At 44.4% G+C, this 25,243-nt stretch overlaps 1 protein-coding gene across 4 annotated transcripts in view; it reads left to right on the top strand.

Moving 5' to 3' along the window:
- The window catches only part of sv2ca (synaptic vesicle glycoprotein 2Ca), a 148,361-nt gene extending 123,480 nt beyond the window's left edge, over positions 1-24,881 (top strand). For 3 of the 4 annotated variants that reach the window (XM_078215436.1, XM_078215437.1, XM_078215438.1), the window contains exons 8-12: positions 524-688; positions 7,388-7,521; positions 8,790-8,993; positions 14,644-14,803; positions 22,897-24,881. In XM_078215436.1, the coding sequence (XP_078071562.1) occupies positions 524-688; positions 7,388-7,521; positions 8,790-8,993; positions 14,644-14,803; positions 22,897-23,080 (847 nt within the window). In that variant the 3' untranslated portion in view covers positions 23,081-24,881. The remainder of the gene's footprint in view (positions 1-523; positions 689-7,387; positions 7,522-8,789; positions 8,994-14,643; positions 14,804-22,896) is intronic. The other variant, XM_078215439.1, reaches the window with a different exon arrangement.
- Positions 24,882-25,243: the final 362 nt, after the last annotated feature.

A 25,243-nucleotide genomic window follows, 5' to 3' on the forward strand; every position in this document is an offset into this window, starting at 1 on the left:
GGATTGAGGGTTATAGGTAAGCCTATATATAAGCCTAGGTAGGTAGGGGCATGACCGGCGCAACTTGTGGGCTGAAGGGCCTGTTTGTGTTGTATTTTTTCTATGTTCTTGGCGTATATTGCCTCTTTAAGCAAATTGTAGTACTGCCAACAACTGTTTTGCCGCACTGCGGAAAATGGGTGAGCGTTTAGGATATATTTTTCACACACAAAAAGTATTTGAGTTTTTCTTTAAATTTCCAACAGTTTTTGAAAAACTAGTTCTGGTACATTTCAAACCCATCTTGTACATGCACATTGTTTGCAGTAGTCAGTTAATTAATCAGTTCTAAAACCATCCATTGTTGTATCATCCCATTGAGCATTCCATTATTCTCCCAAGCATTGTTAAACAGTTTTAATTGCATAAACAGCATAAAAATTGTAGTAAATTTCTTCCTATCCTTCAGTCAATGTGCCATTCTTATTTCTACATCTTCTGGTAGATGTATAACTTTCAGCCCGTTCTGTTATTTTTTTCTCAGTTACTATGGTCTCTCTGTCTGGTTCCCCGATGTCATCAAACACCTTCAAGCTGATGAATATGCATCCCGGGTGAAAAGGTTTTATGGCGAAAAAGTTGAGGATTTTGTGTTCAACTTCACTCTGGAAAACCAGATCCACACAAATGGAGAATACATCAGGGACAGGTTAGGAACGCTGAAGTCATTCATCTTAATGCAATCAAAAAGTAAAAAGCATTCCAGGGAAATGGTTGCGAATGTAAGCTCTTTGTGTCAACATTCAGGTTCAGGGGGGTTAGTTAGCTTCTACGCACTAACCAAGATTTTTCCAAACTGAGGAGAGGTAGCATTTTTTTAAATGATAAAGGTTTTTTTTAAGTTTATTTATTAGTGTCACAAGTAAGGCTTACATCAACACTGCAATAAAGTTACTGTGAAAATCCCCTAGTCGCCACACTCCGGCGCCTGTTCAGGTACACTGAGGGAGAATTTAACCATGACCAATGCACCTAACCAGCACGCCTTTCAGACTGTGGGAGGAAACCAGAGCACCCGGAGGAAACCCACGCAGACATAGGGAGAACGTGCAAACTTCACACACAGACAGTGACCCAATCTGGGAATTGTTCCTCTGGGAGCGGACCTGCGGGGTGGAGACTGTGAGCGGTGAGAGAGAGAGCGCGGACTGTGAGTAAATTCTGGGGTTTTTTTTGTCTAATTTTCGGGAGGTTTTTTGTAATTAACGGAAACCGGAAGGCCGCATCGCGAAGCCTGCCGGTAGCTGTAGTTTTTTTTTTTCTCTCACTTACCTTCTAAGTACTCGCCTCGGGGTATCGGCCTCAGTGTTCCTCTGGGAGCGGACCTGCGGGGTGGAGACTGTGAGCGGTGAGAGAGAGAGCGCGGACTGTGAGTAAATTCTGGGTTTTTTTTTTGTCTAATTTTCGGGAGGTTTTTTGTAATTAACGGAAACCGGAAGGCCGCATCGCGAAGCCTGCCGGTAGCTGTAGTTTTTTTTTTTCTCTCGGGCCCCTAGCCCTATAAATTGGTGCAGAGGAGATACCCGATCCTCTACACTGGTAGAGGATCCCACCCTTCCATCCTCCTCTAACCTAATTATAAGTGTGGGGAAGTTTTTTGTTTTCTTTTTTTCTTGCTGGTAATGGCTTCAGGGATGGCAGTTCAGGCAGTATGCTGCATCTCCTGTGGGATGTATGTGGTGAGGAAATCCAGTAGTGTTTCAGGAGATTTTAGTTGTAAGAAGTGCATTAGATTGCAGCTTCTGGAGGAGCGTGTAAAGGAGATGGAGGGGGAGTTAGAGGAACTCCGCATAATTCGGGAGGCGGAGGTGGAAGTTGATAGGAGTTATAGAGAAATAGTAACTCCTAGAAATGAGGCTTGGGTCAATGCCAGGAGGAGGGGTAAGAAGCAATCGGGAAGACAATCCCCTGGGGCGGTTCCCCTCCATAATAGGTTTTCGGTGCTGGAGGCTACAGTTGAGGAGGAATCAACTGAGCATAGAGAGCAGATCTCTGGGGGTGAGCCGAGTGAGAAAGCTCAGGTGGTTAGGGGCTGTAAAAGACTGGGCCTTGTGATTGGGGACTCCACAATTAAGGGGACAGATAGGAGGGTCGGAACTAAAGGTAGGGACTCAGGGTTGGTGTGTTGCCTACCAGGGGCTGGGGTCCGGGATGTGTCTGACAGGGTATTCAGGACTCTTAGGGGGGAGGGAGATAAACCACAAGTTATTGTACATGTGGGGACACACGACATAGGGAGGATAGGGGAAGGGGATATTAGGCAGGGATTTATGGAGTTGGGGTGGAAACTAAAGGCCAAGACTGACAGAGTGGTTATCTCTGGACTCTTGCCTGTACCACGGGATAGTTTAGAGAGGAATAGGGAGAGGGAAGGTTTGAATTCATGGCTGAGGGGATGGTGCAGGAGGGAGGGGTTCAGGTACTTAAGCAATTGGGGCTCGTACTGGGGAAGGTGTGACCTCTATGAGAAGGATGGTCTACACCTTAATCAGAAGGGGACCAATATCCTGGGGGGTAAATTTGCTAAGGCCATGCAGGGAGGTTTAAACTGATTCGGGGGGGGGGAGGGATCCTGAGTAGTGGGGCTGAAAGTGAGGGATGCATGGATGGGGACTGCAATGCACGGCATTGCAGAGGTGGGGTGGAGCAGGGTTTGAAATGTGTATACTTCAATGCCAGGAGTATTCGCAATAAAGTGGGTGAACTTGCAGCGTGGATCAGTACCTGGGACTTCGATGTTGTGGCTATTTCAGAGACATGGATAGAGCAGGGGCAGGAATGGATGCTGCAGGTCCCGGGGTTCAAATGTTTTAGTCGAAGTAGGGAAGGAGGTAGAAGAGGGGGAGGGGTAGCATTATTGGTCAGAGATTGTATCACAGTGTCAGAGAGGAGGTTTGATGAGGACTTATCTGTTGAGGTAGTATGGGCGGAGATTAGAAATAGGAGAGGAGAGGTCACCCTGTTGGGAGTCTTTTATAGACCTCCTAAAAGTTCTAGAGAGGTTGAGGAAAGGATTGCGGAGTCAATCCTGCTTAGGAGTGAAAGTAATAGGGCAATTGTTATGGGGGATTTTAACTTGACTAATATTGACTGGAATTGTTATAGCTCTAGCTCGTTAGAGGGGTCAGTTTTTGTTCAAAGCGTGCAGGAAGGTTTTTTGACTCAGTATGTAGACAGGCCAACTAGAGGTGAGGCTATATTGGATCTGGTGCTGGGAAATGAGCCAGACCAGGTGCTAGACTTGGAAGTTGGTGTGCATTTTGGTGATAGTGACCACAATTCGGTTACGTTCACCTTAGTGATGGAAAGGGATAGGCATGAACCTCGGGCCAGTGGTTTTAGCTGGGGGAAGGGTAATTATGAGGCTATTAGGAGAGAATTAGGAAACATAGGTTGGACTAGGAGATTACAGGGACTGGGAACGTCCGACATGTGGAGTTTTTTCAAGGAGCAGCTACTGCGAGTCTGTGATAGGTATGTCCCTGTCAGGCAAGGAGGAATTGGTAGGGCTAGGGAACCGTGGTGCACCAAAAAAGTTTCTTTGTTGGTTAAAAAGAAAAAGGAGGCTTATGTTCGGATGAGACGTGAGCACTCGGGTAGTGCACTAGAAAGCTTTAGATTGGCTAAGAGGGAGTTGAAGAGCGAGCTTAGAAGGGCTAAAAGGGGACATGAGAAGACTTTGGCGGATAGGGTTAAAGAGAATCCTAAGGCGTTCTATAGGTATGTCAAGAACAGAAGGTTGGTTAGGGCAAGTTTAGGGCCAGTTATAGATGGCAGAGGGAAGTTATGTGTGGAACCGGAGGAGATTGGTGAAGCATTGAACCAATATTTCTCTTCGGTGTTCACGCAAGGGGACATGAATATAGCTGAGGAGGACACTGGGTTGCAGGGGAGTAGAATAGACAGTATTACAGTTGATAAGGAGGATGTGCAGGATATTCTGGAGGGTCTGAAAATAGATAAATCCCCTGGTCCGGATGGGATTTATCCAAGGATTCTCTGGGAGGCAAGAGAAGTGATTGCAGAGCCTCTGGCTCTGATCTTCAGGTCGTCGTTGGCCTCTGGTATAGTACCAGAAGATTGGAGGTTAGCGAATGTTGTCCCATTGTTTAAGAAGGGGAACAGAGACTTCCCCGGGAATTATAGACCGGTGAGTCTCACTTCTGTTGTCGGCAAGATGTTGGAAAAAATTATAAGGGATAGGATTTATAGTTATTTGGAGAGTAATGAATTGATAGGTGATAGTCAGCATGGTTTTGTGGCAGGTAGGTCGTGCCTTACTAACCTTATTGAGTTTTTTGAGAAAGTGACCAAGGAGGTGGATGGGGGCAAGGCAGTGGACGTGGTATATATGGATTTTAGTAAGGCGTTTGATAAGGTTCACCATGGTAGGCTTCTACAGAAAATGCAGATGTATGGGATTGGGGGTGATCTAGGAAATTGGATCAGGAATTGGCTAGCGGATAGGAAACAGAGGGTGGTGGTTGATAGTAAATATTCATCATGGAGTGCGGTTACAAGTGGTGTACCTCAGGGATCTGTTTTGGGGCCACTGCTGTTTGTAATATTTATTAATGATCTGGATGAGGGTATAGTTGGGTGGATTAGCAAATTTGCTGATGACACCAAAGTCGGTGGTGTGGTAGACAGTGAGGAAGGGTGTCGTAGTTTGCAGGAAGACTTAGACAGGTTGCAAAGTTGGGCCGAGAGGTGGCGGATGGAGTTTAATGCGGAGAAGTGTGAGGTAATTCACTTTGGTAGGAATAACAGATGTGTTGAGTATAGGGCTAACGGGAGGACTTTGAATAGTGTGGAGGAGCAGAGGGATCTAGGTGTATGTGTGCATAGATCCCTGAAAGTTGGGAATCAAGTAGATAAGGTTGTTAAGAAGGCATATGGTGTCTTGGCGTTTATTGGTAGGGGGATTGAATTTAGGAGTCGTAGCGTTATGTTGCAACTGTACACAACTCTGGTGCGGCCGCACTTGGAGTACTGTGTGCAGTTCTGGTCCCCACATTACAGGAAGGATGTGGAGGCTTTGGAGAGGGTGCAGAGGAGGTTTACCAGGATGTTGCCTGGTATGGAGGGGAAATCCTATGAGGAGAGGCTGAGGGATTTGGGATTGTTTTCGCTGGAAAGGCGGCGGCTAAGAGGGGATCTTATTGAAACATATAAGATGATTAGAGGTTTAGATAGGGTGGATAGTGATAGCCTTTTTCCTCTGATGGAGAAATCCAGCACGAGGGGGCATGGCTTTAAATTGAGGGGGGGTAGTTATAGAACCGATGTCAGGGGTAGGTTCTTTACCCAGAGGGTGGTGAGGGATTGGAATGCCCTGCCAGCATCAGTTGTAAATGCGCCTAGTTTGGGGGCGTTTAAGAGATCCGTAGATAGGTTCATGGACGAAAAGAAATTGGTTTAGGTTGGAGGGTCACAGTTTTTTTTTAACTGGTCGGTGCAACATCGTGGGCCGAAGGGCCTGTTCTGCGCTGTAATGTTCTATGTTCTATGTTCTATGAACCGGGGTTCCTGGCGCTGTGAGACAGCAGTGCTAGCCACTGTGCCGCCCCTGCCACCATGCAGCCCCTTTCACGTAATGTGGGCATCGCTGGCTAGGCCAACATTTACTGCCCAATCCTAATTGCCATCGAGAAGATGGGGGTGGACTGCCTTCTTCAACCGCTGTGGTCCATGTGTTGTAGGAACACAGGACTGTTGGGAAGGGAGTTCCAGAATTGTGACCCAGTGACAGTGAAGGAATGGCAATATAGTTCCAAGTCAGGATGGTGTGTGTCTTGGAGGGGAACTTGCAGGTGGTACTATTCACATGCATCTTGTCTTTCTAGATGGTAGAGATCGTGGATTTGGAAGGTGGTGTCAAAAGAGTATTTGTGGTTTGCTGCAGTGCACTGTGGGTTGATGGTGGAGGGATTGAATGTTGAAGGTGGTGAATGTGCTGCCAGTCAAGTAGGCTACTTTGTCCTGGATGGTGCTGCTGAGTCTCTTGAGTATTGTTGGAGCTGCACCCATCCTGGCAGGAGGAGAGTATTCCATTACACTCCTGATTCGTGCTTCGTAGATGGTGGACAGGCTTTAGGGAGTCAGGAGGTGAGTTACTCTCTGCAGAATTTCCAGCTACTGATCTGCTCTTGTAGCCACAGTATTTATATGGTTAGTCCAGTTCAGTTTCTGGTCATTGGTAACCCCCCCCAGGTTGTTGATAGTGGGGGATTCAACAATGGTAATGGCTTTGAATGTCAAGGAGAGATGGTTAGATTCTTTCTGAATGGAGGTGGTTATTACCAAACACTTCTGAATCACAAATGTTACTTGCGATTTATTAGCCTAATCCTGAATATTGTCCAGGTCTTGCTTCATATGGACACGGACTGTTTCAGTAGCTGATGAATTACGAATGGTACTAAACATTGTGCAATCATTCACAAACATCCCCACTTCTGACCTAATGATGGAGGGAAGGTCATTGATAATGAAACATTTTTGCTTATATTTATTACATATATTTAATACATAGAGTCATAGAGGTTTACAGCATGGAAACAGGCCCTTCGGCCCAACTTGTCCATGCCACCCTTTTTTTTAAACCCCTAAGCTAATCCCAATTGCTCGCATTTGGCCCATATCCCTCTGTACGCATCTCCCCCATGTAAATGTCTCAACGCTTTTTAAAAGACAAAATTGTACCCACCTCTACTACTACCTCTAGCAACTTGTTCCAGACACTCACCACCCCCTGCGTGAAAAAATGGCCCCTCTGGACACTTTTGTATCTCTCCCCTCTCACCTTAAACCTATGCCCTCTAGTTTTAGACTCCCCTACCTCTGGGAAAAGATATTGACTATCTAGCTGATCTATGCCTCTCATTATTTTATAGACCTCTATAAGGTCACCCCTCAGCCTTCCACGCTCCAGAGAAAAAAGTCCCAGTCTATCCAGCCTCTCCTTATAATTCAAACCATCAAGTGCCGGTAGCATCATAATAAATCTTTTCTACACTCTTTCTAGTTTAATAATATCCTTTCTATAATAGGGTGACCAGAACTGTACACAGTATTCCAAGTGTGGCCTTACCAATGTCTTGTACAACTTCAACAAGATGTCCCAACATATTTAAAATCTTTTCTTAATTATAGACTGGTAATTACTGTTAGTGCAAGCTTAAAAAAGGCCTATTTCTTAGAAAGAGGGGGGCACACATAGGACATAGGTATCTGAAGGGAGATTCACATTGTCTGGTGTATGGAGAAAAGAGATCCTTAGAAGATGAGGGGTAAAAATTAATCAGCAAAAATAATAAATACGAAAATGTATTTTCTTTTTTAATAGGTTTACAATCATGAAGTTTAAAGCAGTAACCTTTGAAGACTCCCTCTTTAAGAATTGCTATTTTGAAGACGTTACATCATTGACTACTTATTTTAGGAACTGTACATTTAATGAAACTATTTTCTATAATACAGGTAAGTGTATAAATCAGGACTTTCATGATGAACTGTTAGTTCCAGATGTCTAACTTCCTAACAGTAAATTCATTTCTTGTTCAGATAAGCTTTTGAAACATTTTTCAATCGTTGGTCCCAAGTTTCCTCAGGTTGTGATCGCACTAGTTGCACTCACATCATGCCCACCAGCACTGAACCCACCAGAGTTTACAATGGGGAGCATACTACACTGGGTGTAAGCATCACTTAAGTGAAATCGTCGGTGCCCAACACCAACTGTGACCCTATGAACTCCCTCAGCAAAGGTGCTGATATGTGAAAGGTTCTCTCCTTTTTTGGGGTCTGACTTCAGTGCCCAATGCCAAGGTTCACACAGCCCTTGTTGAGACTGGAATGCCTCCACTCACTTAGCTCAACAGCCGCCACTACAACATTGGGCTCTTGGAGATTCACACTTGCCCATGGCCTCCCGTTCTCCTGTAAGGGGTGGTCAGACGTTCAATCCCTTGCAAAGCAACCTGAAATTTCCACAAACCTTTGAAACCAGACGTACAGCAAGATAATGCAGAAACTCTGAGGAATTTTGGAACAGTTATGTTTTACTGCTAGTTAACTGAGATTGAGTCTGACCAGGTCCAGTCTTCTACATATTGGTAGATTCAGCCGCACCTGAGCAAAAGAAAATCACAAATTCATGCCTATTTTTTATTCTTTCATGGGATGTAGGCGTCGCTGTCTAGGCCAGCACTTACTGTCCATCCTGAATTCTGAGAGCATGACATGAACGTACATGGGAGTCAAATGTGTAGGTATGAGGTGAGGGGAGGTTTCTCTCTTCTAAGCTTAAAACTAACCCCTTAGTATAATATTAGTAAGGAAATTATTTTCCAAGCTATTTTAACAAAGACGCTAACTGCTTATTTTAACCATCTTCCTTCAAATAGCTGACAGGGGACTGCCATATGATTGCATTCATCCCAATGATAACTCCAACCAAGGAGACCGGAGCCATGCTATTCATCGAAAGTGAACAGAATGTCTCATAAAACATAAGTTTGTAGGTTGCCTGCAGAGGTTGGAGAGGAAGTCTTTTGCATAATTAGCTGCATAGTTTTCCAATCTCACTTGCCATGCCTGCACTCTTCAGTTTATCTTGGCAGTGGTTTAAACATAATCGTAAAGAGGAATAATAAGGAGGAAATACCAACCATTCAGCTATTTAATTAACCATTTTACTTTTGAATCAGTTCCAGCTATAAATATATGTTTCTTGATTTTTCCCTCAGATCTTGCAGAGTCTAAATTCATTGATTGCCAGTTCTTCAATACGACATTCCTTCACAATAAGAAAGGCTGCCAGATTAACTTTGATGAGGACTACAGTGCCTACTGGATCTATTTTGTCAACTTCCTAGGAACACTAGCAGTGTTGCCAGGCAACATTGTATCTGCACTCCTCATGGACAGGATTGGGCGCTTGACAATGTTAGGTACAATTTACCACTTATTTTTAAAATATTTCCATAAATATCTGACTAGTGCGTCAGATCCATTGTACCTTATGTAACAGTAACATTTAACTAGGAGAGGAGGTAACCCTGATTTGATTCAAACCATTTCATGTTTCATGCTAAATCTTTGGTGTATGGCCACAGGCTACCATTGTTAACCTGGCCTTGGGCAGGTTAGGTAGATAATAGGTTTGATCTCTGTTTCATCCATTACAAATGGATGAGGCCATTACAAATTATGTTGGCATCGTGGATCTGTGGAAGGTGCAAAAATAGCCAGGATTCCTGTTACTATTCCTTTCCAGTGACATCCTTGGAAGCCCTGTGGGATATCCGGTTCAGACAGAATTAGGCTTGTTTATGATGCTCCCTATCCTTCAGCACTTATTCTCTGGATATTCCATTTCCAGCTACCTGCTCTATTGGTATATGCCAGGAAGAGAAAATTGGTGAGAGTTGCTACTTGGTTGGAATTCTGACCACTTTGCTGTTCATCTTGGTTCCCAAGGGCAGTGTCAGATGAGCCAGACTCAAGCAGGCCAAAGTCCTCATTTAGTTATTAATTATGAGGCCCATTGTATTCGATTTTTCCCAGGACCTGGGGAAAATCTTCTCACCTTGGTCCGAGTTGGAATGGTGGGATCATGGTAGGGCTGGAACCTGACTCACTGCATTGCACACTCGACTATCACCCATTACGAGAGCAAACCAATTGTCATCCTGTCTCCCGATTCCCTGATCAATTAGGGTTGATGCACTCATTCTGTCAAAGGATGGTTTTCTAACTGAAGGGACCACAGCATGGGTTACAAGGGCTCATGCGTGCTTAGAACCTTGAGGCTGCAGCAACTGCAGGAATGGAGAGGAGACCTCAGTTTTATTCATTCTGCTTTCAAGCAAATGTTCTGAGTCATCGGCAAGTTCTTCTCCTGTTCCTGCCATTTGCTAGGGACTTCTGATGCTTGAAGTTCATCAAATTTTATTTGAAGATCCACTTCTCTTGACGTTGCTTCCACAAGCTCATCATTTAAGCATTTCAAGTCTTCTTTCAATGTTCTGCTTCCTGTGAATGAAATTTCAATGTTCTCATTAGTTCTCATTCTATTTCTTATCAAATGCATTTTTTATATGTGAAAGCTGATTCTCTCCACTGATCAGTTTTTCCTTGGCAGAGTATAATTCCTCTGTACTATTGATCAAGCTTGCAATCTGTAGTGTACGTCTGCTAATTGTTTTTGAGATCCCTCATACTCTTTTGTGAGAACTTACACTTTCTCTTGCCATTCTAGGTCCTTAATTTTCATCTCTCCATATATCGCCTTGGAAATGTAATATATATTTCAAGTTAATCTCATTTACTCCATGTATTTGCACCTATTACACCTTTGCCACCACTCTGTAGGGTGTTGGATACCATTTTGTAGGTCTTACTGAAGTTTACATAGTCTTAAGTAGGTTAACTGTATGTATTTATTAACTTCTAGAACCATGTACACATATACAGCAAAGGGTTCAAGCTAGGAGCTGTCTCCAGGCTTGCTTTGTCCAACACTGTGTGGGTGGTGCTGTACTCAGTCCCGCATTAACCCTGTATGTGCCAGATCCTTGCTCTATATTCCCTTGCATTGCTGGGGATTTACCTGTGGTGGCAATTATGTATAGGACAGAAAATACAATGGCCTTTTGTCAGTCACTTCTTGACCATTGCCATTGTTTTTGCAATGCAAAATGAATGGACAGAACTGTATGGGGAGCAGGCTGAACTCCATGGTCTTATATTCCAATACCATTCTTTTCTGATGGGCAACATATTAAACCCACAATGGAGATCTGACCTATGGGGGCAGGGGTGTAGACGTGGGAACCTTTGCTTGTCCAGCGCCATTTCAAACTTATTCATCATAGCAATGGAGAAACCCATGTGCAGGTAGTAACCCATGATACTGGGGAATCCACATAGTCTATGGAGCACCACTTTGAATAAAATTTACCCCCTTGAACTGTTTGCAGTTAAACAAAAGTGGCACAGTAGCACAGTGGGTTAGCACTGCTGCCTCCCAGTGCCAGGGGCCCACATTCGATTCCCGGCTTGGGTGACTGTCTTGTGCGGAGTGTGCACGTTCTCCCCATGTCTGCGTGGGTTTCCTCGGGTGCTCCGGTTTCCTCCCACAGTCCAAAAGATGTGCTGGTTAGGTGCATTGGCCGTGCTAAATTCTCCCTCAGTGTACCCTAACAGGCGCCGGAGTGTGACGACTAGGGGATTTTCACAGTAACTTCATTGCAGTGTTAATGTAAGCCTACTTGGTGACTAATGAATAAAATTTTTAAAGTGTGAAAGTAATGAATCCAGCCAATTTGAAGCATAGTGATCAAAGTTAATGCTGACTTAATTACTCCATGAAATAACACCCTTGAAGTGTTTTCTATTTTCTGGAGAAAAAGAAAATATAACTTTCACGGTACTGCATTGAAAACAATAATTTCGCTTTTTTATTTATGTCCATCACCGCTTTCTTTCTCACTAGTACATTATATAAACTCACACGTGGAAGTGTAGAAATCCTTAATAATACTCAACAACCCTCTCGATTAATGGTGGAAATGGAGCGTTTTGAACACAGGTCCAAATCCCCATATGATCTTCCAACTGGAAGCTACTGTCTCAACTTTTAATTAAAAATGGAACAAGTGCATTCATATAATTAGAACAGAAATCCACTTGGTATCAGAGATTATCCTCATCCATTTACTGTTGGTTCTTTCTGTTTGGTTAGGAACATAGGAACAGGAGGAGGCCACTCGGCCCCCTTGAGCCTGCTCAGCCAGTCAGTTATCATGGTTGATCTGTATCTTAACTCGATTTAAATTGGATTCTTGATATTTTTGTCTTATTTGGAATCCCAAAAGACACCAGTTAATAGAATCTTATTTATGCTTAAAAAAAAATCTTTACAGTCATAATGAGTGTGATTAACAGATTTATTTTGAGAACACATCCAAGCCATTTTCGAGCTGTTCCTTCCGAGAACTGTCTCCATCATTAAGCTCATGATTATATCCTTCCGCAACATCTGTGTGGTCTTTTCATATTTGATCTCCTCACAATGTCCCACACCTGCTTCTTCTGCTCTTCTCATTTTCTCCGATCACTTTATTATTGATCCTTGAAATAATTCACTTAAGCAGCTTCTCCAACTGCCCTACTGTTCTCACTTTTGCCTGTAACTGAAACCAATAGCCATCTTGCATTCAAGGGAGAAATCCAATGGAGCATCAGACCACAGTAAATATTTCACACTTATTATCTTTGCCTAAGGGTTGGGTAGTGTTTCTGCCTGGAAATAATATGCCTCTCTGCTTTGGGGATGCACTATTGGATTTTCCTGTTGGGTAGAAGTGTCAATGAGCACTCCCTCCACTTCCGACTCTGTGCTGACTGCAAAACCCTTCATTGAGGAAGGGGCCATGAAGGATGGAGGACAGACTCCTGTCAGGATTCCACACTGCCAAGATGGTGTTCCCCACTGGAAGGCCAGAAAATCCTGATGACAACTGCAGTGCAAACAGAAGTGGCAAGGGATTTTTAAAAATATATATTTGTTCACGGGATATGGGCGTCACTGGCTGGGCCAGTATTTATTACCCATCCCTGGGGGCATTTAGGAGTCAACCACGTTGATGTGGATCTGGAGTCAGTTGTAGGCCAGGTCGGGTAAGGATGGCAGATTTCCTTCCCTAAAGGACATTAGTGAACCATCTGGATTTTTACAACAATTGACAATGGTTTCATGGTGATCATTAGCCTATTAATTTCACCATCAGCCACGGTGGTATTCGAAGCCGGATCCCCAGAGCATTATCCTGGGTCTCAGGGTTACTAGTCCAGCAACAATATGCCGCTGCCTCCCCTCATATTCATGAAGCACAGGAACGGCCAGAATGAAGGAAGGTAGTGTTTTTGTCGCCTTTGGCAAAGACCGAGGCAGACAAAGGTTACGTTCTGGGGACTGCATTGAAGGGAGAGGAGGTCACTTCTGGATCCTTTCTCTCAGTAGAAAATTGTGCCATCTGTCGATATTGCCATCTTTTGCCAAGTGGATGGGAGGAAATGTCACTGAGAACACAGATCCTGTCCCCTACTCAAAGTCCCACCTGCCACCCTTGTTGCCCCGCACTCCTCCACCTGCACATTTGTGTCAATCGCTTGTACCTGCTGCACATTTCTGAAGCTGTTTCCACACACGGGATGATAGTAACCGCGCTGCGGTGGGCGATATGCCTCGCAATTATCTTCATTCGGTGAACCTACTCAGAACACAGATTCTCACGGATCTCTCCTGTTAATTAGAGCCTTAAATCCAAGATTCAGGAAGCATAGCTGGAGAGCTTCACCTGGGAGTAGGAACATCAGAAAAAGGTGCCTCACATTGCTCACGTGTATCCTTACCGGACAGTAAGAGAGATTCTCATTGGTAGCATTCACTACTGCTTTATCAGGTAAAGTAGATGCATGCTCCAATGGGCAAGTGAAATATTATTAAGCTGTAAGATATTGAGGGGGAATCACAGTTTCTCTTTACTCTCATTCGTAGGTAGCATTTCCTCCTCTGAGTCAGAGGTTGTGGGTTCAAATCCCATTCCAGAGACATGAGCACAAAATCCAGTCTAACATTGCAAAGCTGTACTGAGGGAGGTACTATCAAAGGTACCATCTTTCAGATGAGATGTGAAACCGATGTCCCATATTCCCTCTCAGGTGTACATAAAAGATCCCAAGGGGCTATTTTGAAGATGAGCAGTGGAGTTATTCCCAGTATCCCATCCAACATTTAACCCTCAGCCAACATCAGTAAAAACAACCCAGGAGGTGGGGTTTTGCGGCCGTGCTCACCCCAAGGCTGGAAAATCCCTCCCAAGGTCAACGGAGCTTTGTATGATCCTGTCCTGCCCACTATGATTCATGGGGAGGACAGGATGGGAAAATTCCGCCCAGGGACTGAAGCGGCTCAAGAAGGCAGCACACTATGGGCAATTAAGGATGGGCAATAAATGTTGGCCCAGCCAGTGATGCCCATGTCCCATGAACAAATATAAATAAAAACTTTTTAAAAAGCAGATCATCTGGTCAAGTGTCACATTGCTGTTTGTGGGAGTTTGCTGTGCACAGGTTGCCCACCAAGTTTGCAACAGTACAAAAGTGACCACAGTTCAGAAAGTATTTTGCTGGTTGTAAAGTGCTCTGTGGTCCGGCCTCTGTGCTGCTCCTCATGGGGCTGCCAATTGCAGTTCCAGTAATGGTCACCATTCCCAGCAGCCCACAGAGATGGGACATCCTCCCAGATAGGGGCGGAGGTTATGACCTGAGCCACTTAACAACTTGGCAGCCATAAAATCATGTCATGGTGTTCCTGCCCTCTGACAAGGTTAAGGTTGTGAAAGGCTCCATATAAATGCAGGTCTTTTAGCTTAGTCACTTGGGCAGATCACCTTGTGATTACTGTAAAGATGAACCCATCCAAGAGTTTAACTGGTCTTTTTCTTCCTTAAGATACTGATGATAGTGTGTGTTTCCAGGATTTTTTTATTGCCTATTTGACATAATTATCTGTTGGCTTGTGAACCTCTGCAGGTGGATCCATGGTTCTGTCTGGGATCAGCTGCTTTTTCCTATGGTTTGGGACCAGTGAAGCCATGATGATCGGAATGCTCTGCTTGTACAATGGTCTGACTATTTCAGCCTGGAACTCCCTTGATGTGATCACTGTGGAACTTCTGCCCACCGACAGGAGGTTAAGTATACAGTTTGCCATCTATTTCCTTCTTTATGTATGTGTCATTCCCCAAGATGAAGCCTCTTTGTAAAGCACCTATGGGTTTGTAAATGATGAGCCTGCTGTCTTCAATGAAGTAAGCCTGCTGAAAAACACTTGCACTTTAACACATTTTTCGCAACATCACACTGTCATATGTGACCCAACAGCTATAATAGCTAAAGAAATTTTATATTCAATCATTATGTATCTGAGGCAAGTGCACTGCTACTAATCAGGAAATGTATTCTTCAATGCTAATTGTGACCCTCCACACATCAATATAAATCTATTTACAATATTTATAATAATTAGATAAACCATTGAACATCCGTGGGTTATAAACATTAATTGCTTTACAGCTATTTCGGTTAGATTTCCACTTAAATCTGCTTTTGTGGGCGGCAAGCTGGCGCAGTGGTTAGCACCGCTACCTCACAGCATCAGGGACACGGGTTTGATTCCCGGCCTGGGTCACTGTCTGTGCGGAGTCAGCACGTTCCCCCCTGTGTCTGCGTGGGTTTCCTCCGGGTGCTCCGGTTTCCTCCCACAGTCCGAAAGACGTGCTGGTTAGGTGCATTGGCCTAATTCTCCCTCTGTGTACCCGAACAGGTGCTGGAGTGTGGCAACTAGGGGATTTTCACGGTAACTTCATTGCAGTGTTAATGTAAGCCTACTTGTGACAATAATGAATAAACTTTAAAAAAAGGATACAAGAGAAAGGGCAGCTTAGGAAGGTGCACACAGCACCATTGAGTGGTTACTGGTGGTATTTTGGGACAAGTTCAGGTCTACAGGGTAAAAGAAAGGTGAAAGGGCAGCCAGGACAGCATTAGAATACAGTTGTTGAATCCAGCGGTAACAAAGGCACGGACGCATTCTTTAGCAATGGCGTTGGAGGTTCAGTCAGCTCGTAATTAGTTTTACATTTCGAATGACATCTCTGCAACAATTTGTAATAATCTTTGTGTTTAATAATAAGTTACCCTGCTGGATATGAATAACGAGGAGGGAATGCTTTGGTCATCGGCAAGAAGCTTCCGTAATTAACCTCGCTACAATCCAATTAGCTGCATTCATGCGAAAGGCCATTCAGACATCATTGAGGCAGACAATGCAGCAGCAGGATTTTAAAATAATTACAGATACACAACAATAATTCTTATAACATGGTTAAGAGAATGAACATCAAGTAATTAGATTATGACCCAGTGTTGTAGTTGAATTATCTTTAGATTGCGTTTCAGCTGCTTTTGCAGGAGCCTTGCTGTCCTCCCCAAACAGTTTACATATATTGTCGCCTGTATGAGCAGCTGCATAAACTCAAGAAGCAGATGTACAGACTCTAACACTGTACAGGGTTAGGGTCAAGTACATGTTTAAGTTAATTTCTCAGTGTCACAAGTCGTCTTACATTAACATTGCAATGCGATAGAGGATTTTCACAGTAACTTCAGTGCAAAGAACAAAGAACAGTACAGCACAGGAAACAGGCCCTTCGGCCCTCCAAGCCTGTGCCGCTCCTTGGTCCAACTAGACCAATCGTTTGTATCCCTCCATTCCCAGGCTGCTCATGTGACTATCCAGGTAAGTCTTAAACGATGTCAGCGTGCCTGCCTCCACCACCCTACTTGGCAGCGCATTCCAGGCCCCCACCACCCTCTGTGTAAAAAACGTCCCTCTGATGTCTGAGTTATACTTCGCCCCTCTCAGCTTGAGCCCGTGATCCCTCGTGATCGTCACCTCCGACCTGGGAAAAAGCTTCCCACTGTTCACCCTATCTATACCCTTCATAATCTTGTATACCTCTATTAGATCTCCCCTCATTCTCCGTCTTTCCAAGGAGAACAACCCCAGTCTACCCAATCTCTCCTCATAGCTAAGACCCTCCATACCAGGCAACATCCTGGTAAACCTTCTCTGCACTCTCTCCAATGCCTCCACGTCCTTCTGGTAGTGCGGCGACCAGAACTGGACGCAGTACTCCAAATGTGGCCTAACCAGCGTTCTATACAGCTGCATCATCAGACTCCAGCTTTTATACTCTATACCCCGTCCTATAAAGGCAAGCATACCATATGCCTTCTTCACCACCTTCTCCACCTGTGTTGCCACCTTCAAGGATTTGTGGACTTGCACACCTAGGTCCCTCTGTGTTTCTATACTCCTGATGACTCTGCCATTTATTGTATAACTCCTCCCTACATTATTTCTTCCAAAATGCATCACTTCGCATTTATCCGGATTAAACTCCATCTGCCTCCTCTCCGCCCAATTTTCCAGCCTATCTATATCCTGCTGTATTGCCCGACAATGCTCTTCGCTATCCGCAATTCCAGCCACCTTCGTGTCATCCGCAAACTTGCTGATTACACCAGTTACACCTTCTTCTAAATCATTTATATATATCACAAATAGCAGAGGTCCCAGTACAGAGCCCTGCGGAACACCACTGGTCACAGACCTCCAGCCGGAAAAAGACCCTTCGACCACTACCCTCTGTCTCCTATGGCCAAGCCAGTTCTCCACCCATCTAGCCACTTCTCCTTGTATCCCATGAGCCTTAACCTTCTTAACCAACCTGCCATGTGGGACTTTGTCAAATGCCTTACTGAAATCCATATAGACGACATCCACGGCCCTTCCTTCATCAACCGTTTTTGTCACTTCCTCAAAAAACTCCACCAAATTTGTAAGGCACGACCTCCCTCTTACAAAACCATGCTGTCTGTCACTAATGAGATTGTTCCGTTCTAAATGCACATACATCCTGTCTCTAAGAATCCTCTCCAACAACTTCCCTACCACGGACGTCAAGCTCACCGGCCTATAATTTCCTGGGTTATCCCTGCTACCCTTCTTAAACAACGGGACCACATTCGCTATCCTCCAATCCTCAGGGACCTCACCCGTGTCCAAAGAAGCGACAAAGATTTCCGTCAGAGGCCCAGCAATTTCATCTCTCGTCTCCCTGAGCAGTCGAGGATAGATGCCATCAGGCCCTGGGGCTTTGTCAGTTTTAATGTTCCCTAAAAAACCTAACACTTCCTCTCTTGTAATGGAGATTTTCTCTAACGGGTCAACACCTCCCTCCGAGACACTCCCGGTTAACACGCCCCTCTCCTTCGTGAATACCGATGCAAAGTATTCATTTAGGATCTCCCCTATTCCCTTGGGTTCTAAGCATAATTCCCCTCCTTTGTCCCTGAGAGGTCCGATTTTCTCCCTGACAACTCTTTTGTTCCTAACGTATGAATAGAATGCCTTAGGATTCTCCTTAATCCTGCCTGCCAAGAACATCTCGTGACCTCTTTTTGCCCTTCTAACTCCCCGTTTGAGTTCTTTCCTACTCTCTCTGTATTCCTCCAGAGCTCCATCTGTTTTCAGTTGCCTGGACTTAATGTACGCCTCCCTTTTCATTTTAATCAGATCCTCAATTTCCCTGGTTATCCACGGCTCTCGAATCCTACCTTTCCTATCTTTCCTTTTTACAGGCACATGCCTATCCTGCAGCCTTATCAATAGTTCCTTAAAAGACTCCCACATGCCAGACGCGGACTTACCCTCGAACATCCTCTCCCAATCAACATCCACCAATTCCTGCCTAATCCGGCTATAGTCAGCCTTCCCCCAATTTAGCACCCTGCCCGTAGGACAGCACTCATCCTTGTCCATTACTATCCTAAAGTTAACAGAGTTGTGGTCACTATTTGCCACATGTTCCCCTACCGAAACTTTGACGACCTGACCGGGCTCATTTCCCAGAACTAGGTCCAGTATAGCCCCCTCTCTAGTCGGGCTATCTACATACTGTTCCAAATAACCTTCCAGTACGCATTTTACAAATTCCTCCCCGTCCGGACCCCCAGCTCTAAGCACTTTGCAGTCTGTGCCAGGGAAATTAAAGTCCCCCACTACAACAACCCTATGTTTTCTGCACCTATCCAGAATCTCCTGACATATCCTTTCCTCCACTTCCCGTGGGCTGTTGGGTGGTCTGTAGTACACCCCTAGCATAGTGACTGCACCCTTCCTGTTTCTGAGTTCCACCCACAGCGACTCAGTACATGACCCCTCTAAGTTGTCTACCCTCTGCACCGCGGTAATATGCTCCTTAACTAATATCGCTACACCCCAACCTTTTTTAGCCCCTCCTCTGTCTCGCCTAAAACACTTATACCCCGGAATATTCAGCTGCCAGTCCTGTCCTTCTTTTAACCAAGTTTCCGTCACCGCAACCACATCCAAATTCCGCATAAGCATTAAGGCCATAAGTTCGTCTGTTTTACCCGTTACGCTCCTTGCATTGAAGCAGATGCACTCCAGACCTCCAGGCCCAGTCAGGTCAGGTCCTCCTCCAGTGTTAATGTAAACCTACTTGTGACACGAATAAATTAACTTAAACTTAAACAATGAAGTTACTGTGAAAATCCCCTAGTCGCCACACTCCGGTGCCTGTTTGGGTACACTGAGGGACAATTTAGCATGGCCGCACCTAACCAGTACGTCTTTCGGACTGTGGGAGGAAACCGGAGCACCCAGAGGAAACCCACGCAGACACGGGGAGAACGTGCAGACTCCGCACAGACAGTGACCCAAGCCTGGAATCGAACCTGTGTCTTTAGCGCTGTTAGGCAGCAGTGCCGACCACTGTGCCACCATGCCACCCATGTGGTGCCTTTCGCTACTAGGATTGTACTGTAGCTTGGACCTAGAACAGGCTGATAGAAAGCAAGATTCCTGGTCCTCAGTTTGCCTTTATTTATGGTGTCAGTCAGAAAAGTAGCAGCAGGACTGGAGTGAAAGTTGTAAAATATCAGCCACGTGGAGTAGGGGTTGACATTCGGCAGGGGTCATTCCGATCTTCTATTTCAGTGTTGTCAAAGGAAGTGACTCTTCAATTCACTCCTACACGGTGGGTTTAGACAAGCGGGGCAAGTATGCAGGCAATTGCTGGGGCACAGTGGTTTAAAGACAGGACCAATGAAGGCTACATTTCTGCATCCTCATCAGAGGCCATCAGCTAGCCACTTTCTGGACCACCCATACCCACTCACTAGTGTTGTGTGCACCTTTCTAAGCTGCCCTTCCTCTTGTACCCAGCTTCTAGCTTGTGCTTGGGAAGGATGGAGCTAGAGCATCTTTGTAATGGTGGCTCTCTCCATCTGTTTCACAGTGGAGTCACAGTCATAGGAATCACCCAATAAGGGAAGAGAAGGATAAGAATGAACTGATTGTACATTGGACAACGCAGTACGGCCACACTCCCTGTATGTGTGTTTGCTTGTGGAAAGAGAGAAGATGTGAGAAAGAGGCAGACACTCTGGTGTATTTGGCCTCCAGCCACATCAGCTCTGGTGTTTCTCTTGCTGCTTGCCTCAGGCTGCCTCTTTCATCTGAGTGAGAGTTACGACAGCACCCAGCCCTCCCCAGTCTGCCCTGCTCTCTTTCCTCATGTGTCAGTTCACTCTGTAGTGAGGGAAATAATGTATATTTCTTGCAAAGAGCTGCACTGACCTGTGCATACTGAGGAAGGAAAGCAGCAGGTCATGGGTAAGGTAGGTATGGACACTGAGGAGGTTGTGACGAGAGGGTCATCATCCATCTGATAAAGCTGTCCAAGGAAATTCCAATATCAATGCCTTGGCAATGAATTTACGTTGCTAGAATTAGCATGCTCCCAAACCTCTGAGTTGGTGACATCGCCCTGCCAAGAGATACCAAGGATATGTCTGAGACAGCAAAGGTGGAAACTGTTCAGCTTTTTCTCCTGCCTGGACCACTCTTTGCAGGCATGAGAGAGTCTGTCCTTTTGTCACTGAAGGTTCTTTTGAAATGCTAGCATGACATCGTCAGCGTAGAGTAACTCTCTAACGGGAACTTGGCACACTTTGGCCTTGGATCTCAGGGGAGCAAGGCTGAACAGCTTTCTATCAGTTCTGGTAGGTAAGTAGACATACTCTATAAATGGCCTGAAGGCATATGGCAGCAGCAAAGAGAAGAAAATGCCAACGCGTGTGGGTGTCTGTTTGACCCCACTGCGGATCTCAAAGGTTGTTGCGCCTTCAGATCTTGTTGTCATGGAAAGAGGAAATCACATTGAGCAGTTTCGATGGGCAGCCATTGTTCTCCAACAGCTTAAATAAACTATCTCTGCTCACACGGTTAAATGCCGGTGAGATGGATGAAGGTAGTATATAACGGTCTCCTTTGTTCATGGCATTACTCTTGCAGCTGCCAGACTGAGATGATGATATGAGTTGTAGATCTTCCCGCTCTGAAATCACATTGGGATTTGGGATAGATTCATTCAGCCAGGAACTGCAGTCTGACAAGGACAATATGGGCAAAGACCTTTCCCATGATGCTCAACAAGGATATACCTCAATAGTTATTGCAATCACTGCGGTCACCCCCACCCCCGTTCTTGTGCAGGGTCACAATCTTTGCCTCGTGCAAATGCTGGGACACTGCCCCGCCCTCCAGCAGAGACAGGGAGGTTTGTGTAGATTCTGCAGCAGTGCTGGAATTCCTGTGCTCGATGAGTTCAGGCGGTTTAGTATCAGCGCCTGGAGCTTTGCCCCTGGCAAGTGAATCAATATCTTTGCTAAGCTTCTCCACTGTGGGTTCAGTATCCAGCTCTGCTGTGACAGACAGGATCTCTGTGGTGCCCAGAGCTTCCTCAGTGATGGTGTTAACCTGAGAATACAACTAGCAGCAGTGTTCCATCCATCTCTCCAACTGTTTATTACATCGAGGTTAACCGGCCCGCCTTTGTTTTCAGTTGAACTGGTTTCTTTGCTGATGGGCTTGTTGCCCTTATTACTCCTTCATTGATGCCCCCAGCATTCCCTGTGTTGAAGGATATCCAGATATTCTGGCAAAGTTGTAAGCAGTAATCATTGGTGCACCGCCCAGCAGTCTGTTGTATTTTACTTTGAGCGACTCTTTGTGCATTCAGAGTTTTCTCACTCGGATCTCTCTTGTAATTAATGCGAACAGGCCGCTTGGCTTCAGAGACAGGTTCCATCACGGTGATGTTAGCCTTGAACCAGTCAGCATTTGTCCACTCCTGTTTCCCATGGGGGGGAGAGTGTGGTTTTGTAGATGATGTCCTGGAGTCGGTCCGACTTTGTTTCTGCACTCTGTGTGGGAATGCCGGAAAACTTCAGTTCAATCGAGTCAAGGAACTGACAATGATATGAGGATAAGAGTAAAATACCGTGGATGCAGGAAATCTGAAATAAAACAGAAAATGCTGGCTAAAGGTAAGATAGCAGAATGTGCTAATAGCAGAACAAAGGTCAGCACTCTGTGAAAGTAAAACTGAGGAACAAGTGACAGATGGTTCTGTGGGGGAGGAGGTTGGTGAACGTTGGGACAAAAAAACAAATATAGCCCAACCTTTAATAGACCCATGCCCCAGTCACCCTGCCCATCACCTGCCTGCTTTGACCATTCATGAAAATCAATCCAGAGTCTTGGCAATTGGCAGTGAGGTGGTACAGCTGACATCTTCTGAACAAAGGCCTCCTAATATTTCCCCATTTGACCTAAAGCCTGCTTTACATTGGCTAAACCATCCATTTTTTAAACCTACTTTTTCTTCAAAAAATTCTAAATGTGACTCAAACCGAAGATGTGTAGGTTAGATGAATTGGCCAATCTAAATTGTCCCTTAGTGTCCAAAGATGTGCATGTTAGGTGGATTGGCCATGCTAAATTGCGTCTTAGTGTCCAAAGATGTGCAGGTCAGATGGATTAGCCATGCTAAATTGACCCTTAGTGTCCAAAGATGTGTAGGTTAGAGGGATTGGCCAAGCTAAATGTGTGGGGTTATGAGGATAGGGTGGGAAGAGGGCCTGCATAAGATACTCTGTCAGAGATTCGGGGCAGACTCGATGGGCCGAATGACCTCTTTTGCATTGTAGGGATTCTATAATTCTATATAATTAGTAAAGTGACCAGAATAATCACTTGATATTTACGGTGTGCATTATGTATCTGTTTCACTTCTCAGGAAAAATGAATGCCTTTCATCAAAATTAATAAACATTTTTTATTTTGAACAGAGCGACGGGATTCGGATTCTTGAACGCCCTGTGTAAAGCAGCGACCGTACTGGGAAATCTCATCTTTGGTTCTTTGGTTGGAATAACCAAAGCAATCCCAATCCTGCTGGCATCCACTGTCCTTGTCTGTGGAGGCCTCATGGGACTCCGGCTTCCTGACACAAGGAACCAGGTGCTGATGTAAAGCCATCCGATGGATTTTTAGTTGGCCAGTGGCAGCGATCAAATGAGAGGTTTGAATAAAAGAAGCCTGTAGTGTAAGAGAAACAACTATTGTCACACACAAGTATGTCTGCTGGTTCTTTGCTTTTCCCTGAAGGTTCCCTCCTTTATCTTTGCGCTTTCTGAACTGTACTCGCATCCATTTCATTTTAAAGTCACGTGATCCACCAGGCTGCAGTCCACACGCACACAATCGTTTGTATGGCTGAGGGTATAAAGAAGGAATCGTAAATCTCTTCTGGCAGCGGGTTTTTATCTGGTGACCATTATTCAGGTTTATCCTCCCTTCTATAAATTTAAACCAATGTCAAACTTCCAGTCACAATAAATCAGCAAATGCACCCAATCAGTAAAATTCTGAAACAAGGTTAGGAGCAAACGGTGACATGTCATTATTCCTATGAGGTGTTTGCATCAGCCATCCTGTGAGATTTTTCCATTCCTTTTACATTGACTAGATCAGTTTGTCCTGTTTTCTCGTATTAACTTCAGTGGACAATGCTTTGTTGGAGTGGGAACAGAGAAGATTATAACTGTGATGCAGAGATCAATTTCCATCTGTAGTTCTTTCTTTTTTGTTGCTGTTTTTCAATATTACTTTAAAACTGCATACAGACTTACCTCAGAGGCTCTTTCCCAGGGTGGAAGTGTCAATTACAAGGGGGCACAAGTTCAAGGTGAGAGGGGGAAAGTTTAAGGGAGACGTGCGGGGAAAGCTTTTCACGCAGAGGGTGGTGGGTGCCTGGAACACGCTGCCAGAGGAGGTGTTGGAAACAGGCTCATTAGCAACATTTAAGGGGCAACTGGATGGGTACATGAATAGGGAGGGAATAGAGGGATACGGACCGAGTAAGGGCAGAGGGTTTTTTTTAGGTTAGTTAGGGCATCGGTACAGGTTTGGAGGGCCGAAGGGTCCGTTCCTCTGCTGTACTTTTCTTTGTTCTCTTTGATCTTTGTTCACCTTACAATGATAACAATGAATTAGAATAGTTAGCCGTGTCCCACAGGAAAGAAAACTAGTCTCTCGCGTTTCCACTTCTGTCCTTTATCATTATTATTTCCATTTCCAAATACATTCAGTAACAATGCTACGGAACAACTGATACTTCAAGAAAGTAATTTATTGTACAGAGATTTGAGACATTACAAAAGGAGAGATGCTGTACAATAGTCAGTAATGTTATTATACTGGTTAAAAAGTTTAAACTCTAAATGCACTATAAGTGTCATTTTAAACAAGAATGTACAGATTCATCCAAGTAGTTATGTTATTTTTGCATACTTTTATACCATTTCATGTGAAAAGAGTATCTTTTATTTACTAAAATCAAGGATTTTTAAAAAAATCACTGGTTAAACAACCGAAACCCTATAGAGTATCCATTTGTTCATTGAAACCTGAATGGCCTTTGACCTCATGTTTGCCTGTAAAATATGCATTGTGCCTATTGTAGCTTGCATTAGAAATAAAATATTGTTTCCACTGCAATTGTAAATGCCAGAGCTGAATATTAATGTGAATACAATTTAAAGATGATCTGAATAATTCTTTCGATAGGAACTGTTTCCTGTCTTGTTTTAACTCCTTGCAGTTAACTATCTTTGCATAGTTTTGTGATGAATTGTCAAACATTAGCTCGGAATTTCCTTGGAGCTGCTCCTGCTCGGGCGCTATAACTTATTCATGCAGCTGTGGGGAGATTCCCAGCTATTGTTCTGCATTTCCAAAGCCAATCCTTACATTAAAGTAAACACAGCTGGTGATCAGGTTTGGACTTCCTCCTTTTATAACACATTGTAGTATATTTTTCTCTGCCCAATAGTTTTATTAAAAAATAGATGCAAAAATAAAGCTGTGTTACCTTTCTACTATAATTAGCAAGCGGAGGAAAATCTAACCCCTTTAGAGCATAACATTGATATTGTCTTAATAGAGCTTTTTTAATTGCCTGAGGAGTACCAAGTCCTTCTTGACGTTAATTGATTTTCCATGTAATACAACGACAAGCAACTTGCATTTACTTAACACCATTAGTGTAGTAAAAAAATGTCCCAAGGCTGTACATCAATAGGTTACCAAACAAAAATATTGACAATAAAAATGAATGCATTTTAAAACTCATTT

This window comes from Mustelus asterias, chromosome 6 (genome assembly GCF_964213995.1).
Source record: "Mustelus asterias chromosome 6, sMusAst1.hap1.1, whole genome shotgun sequence".
Lineage (NCBI taxonomy): Eukaryota > Metazoa > Chordata > Chondrichthyes > Carcharhiniformes > Triakidae > Mustelus > Mustelus asterias.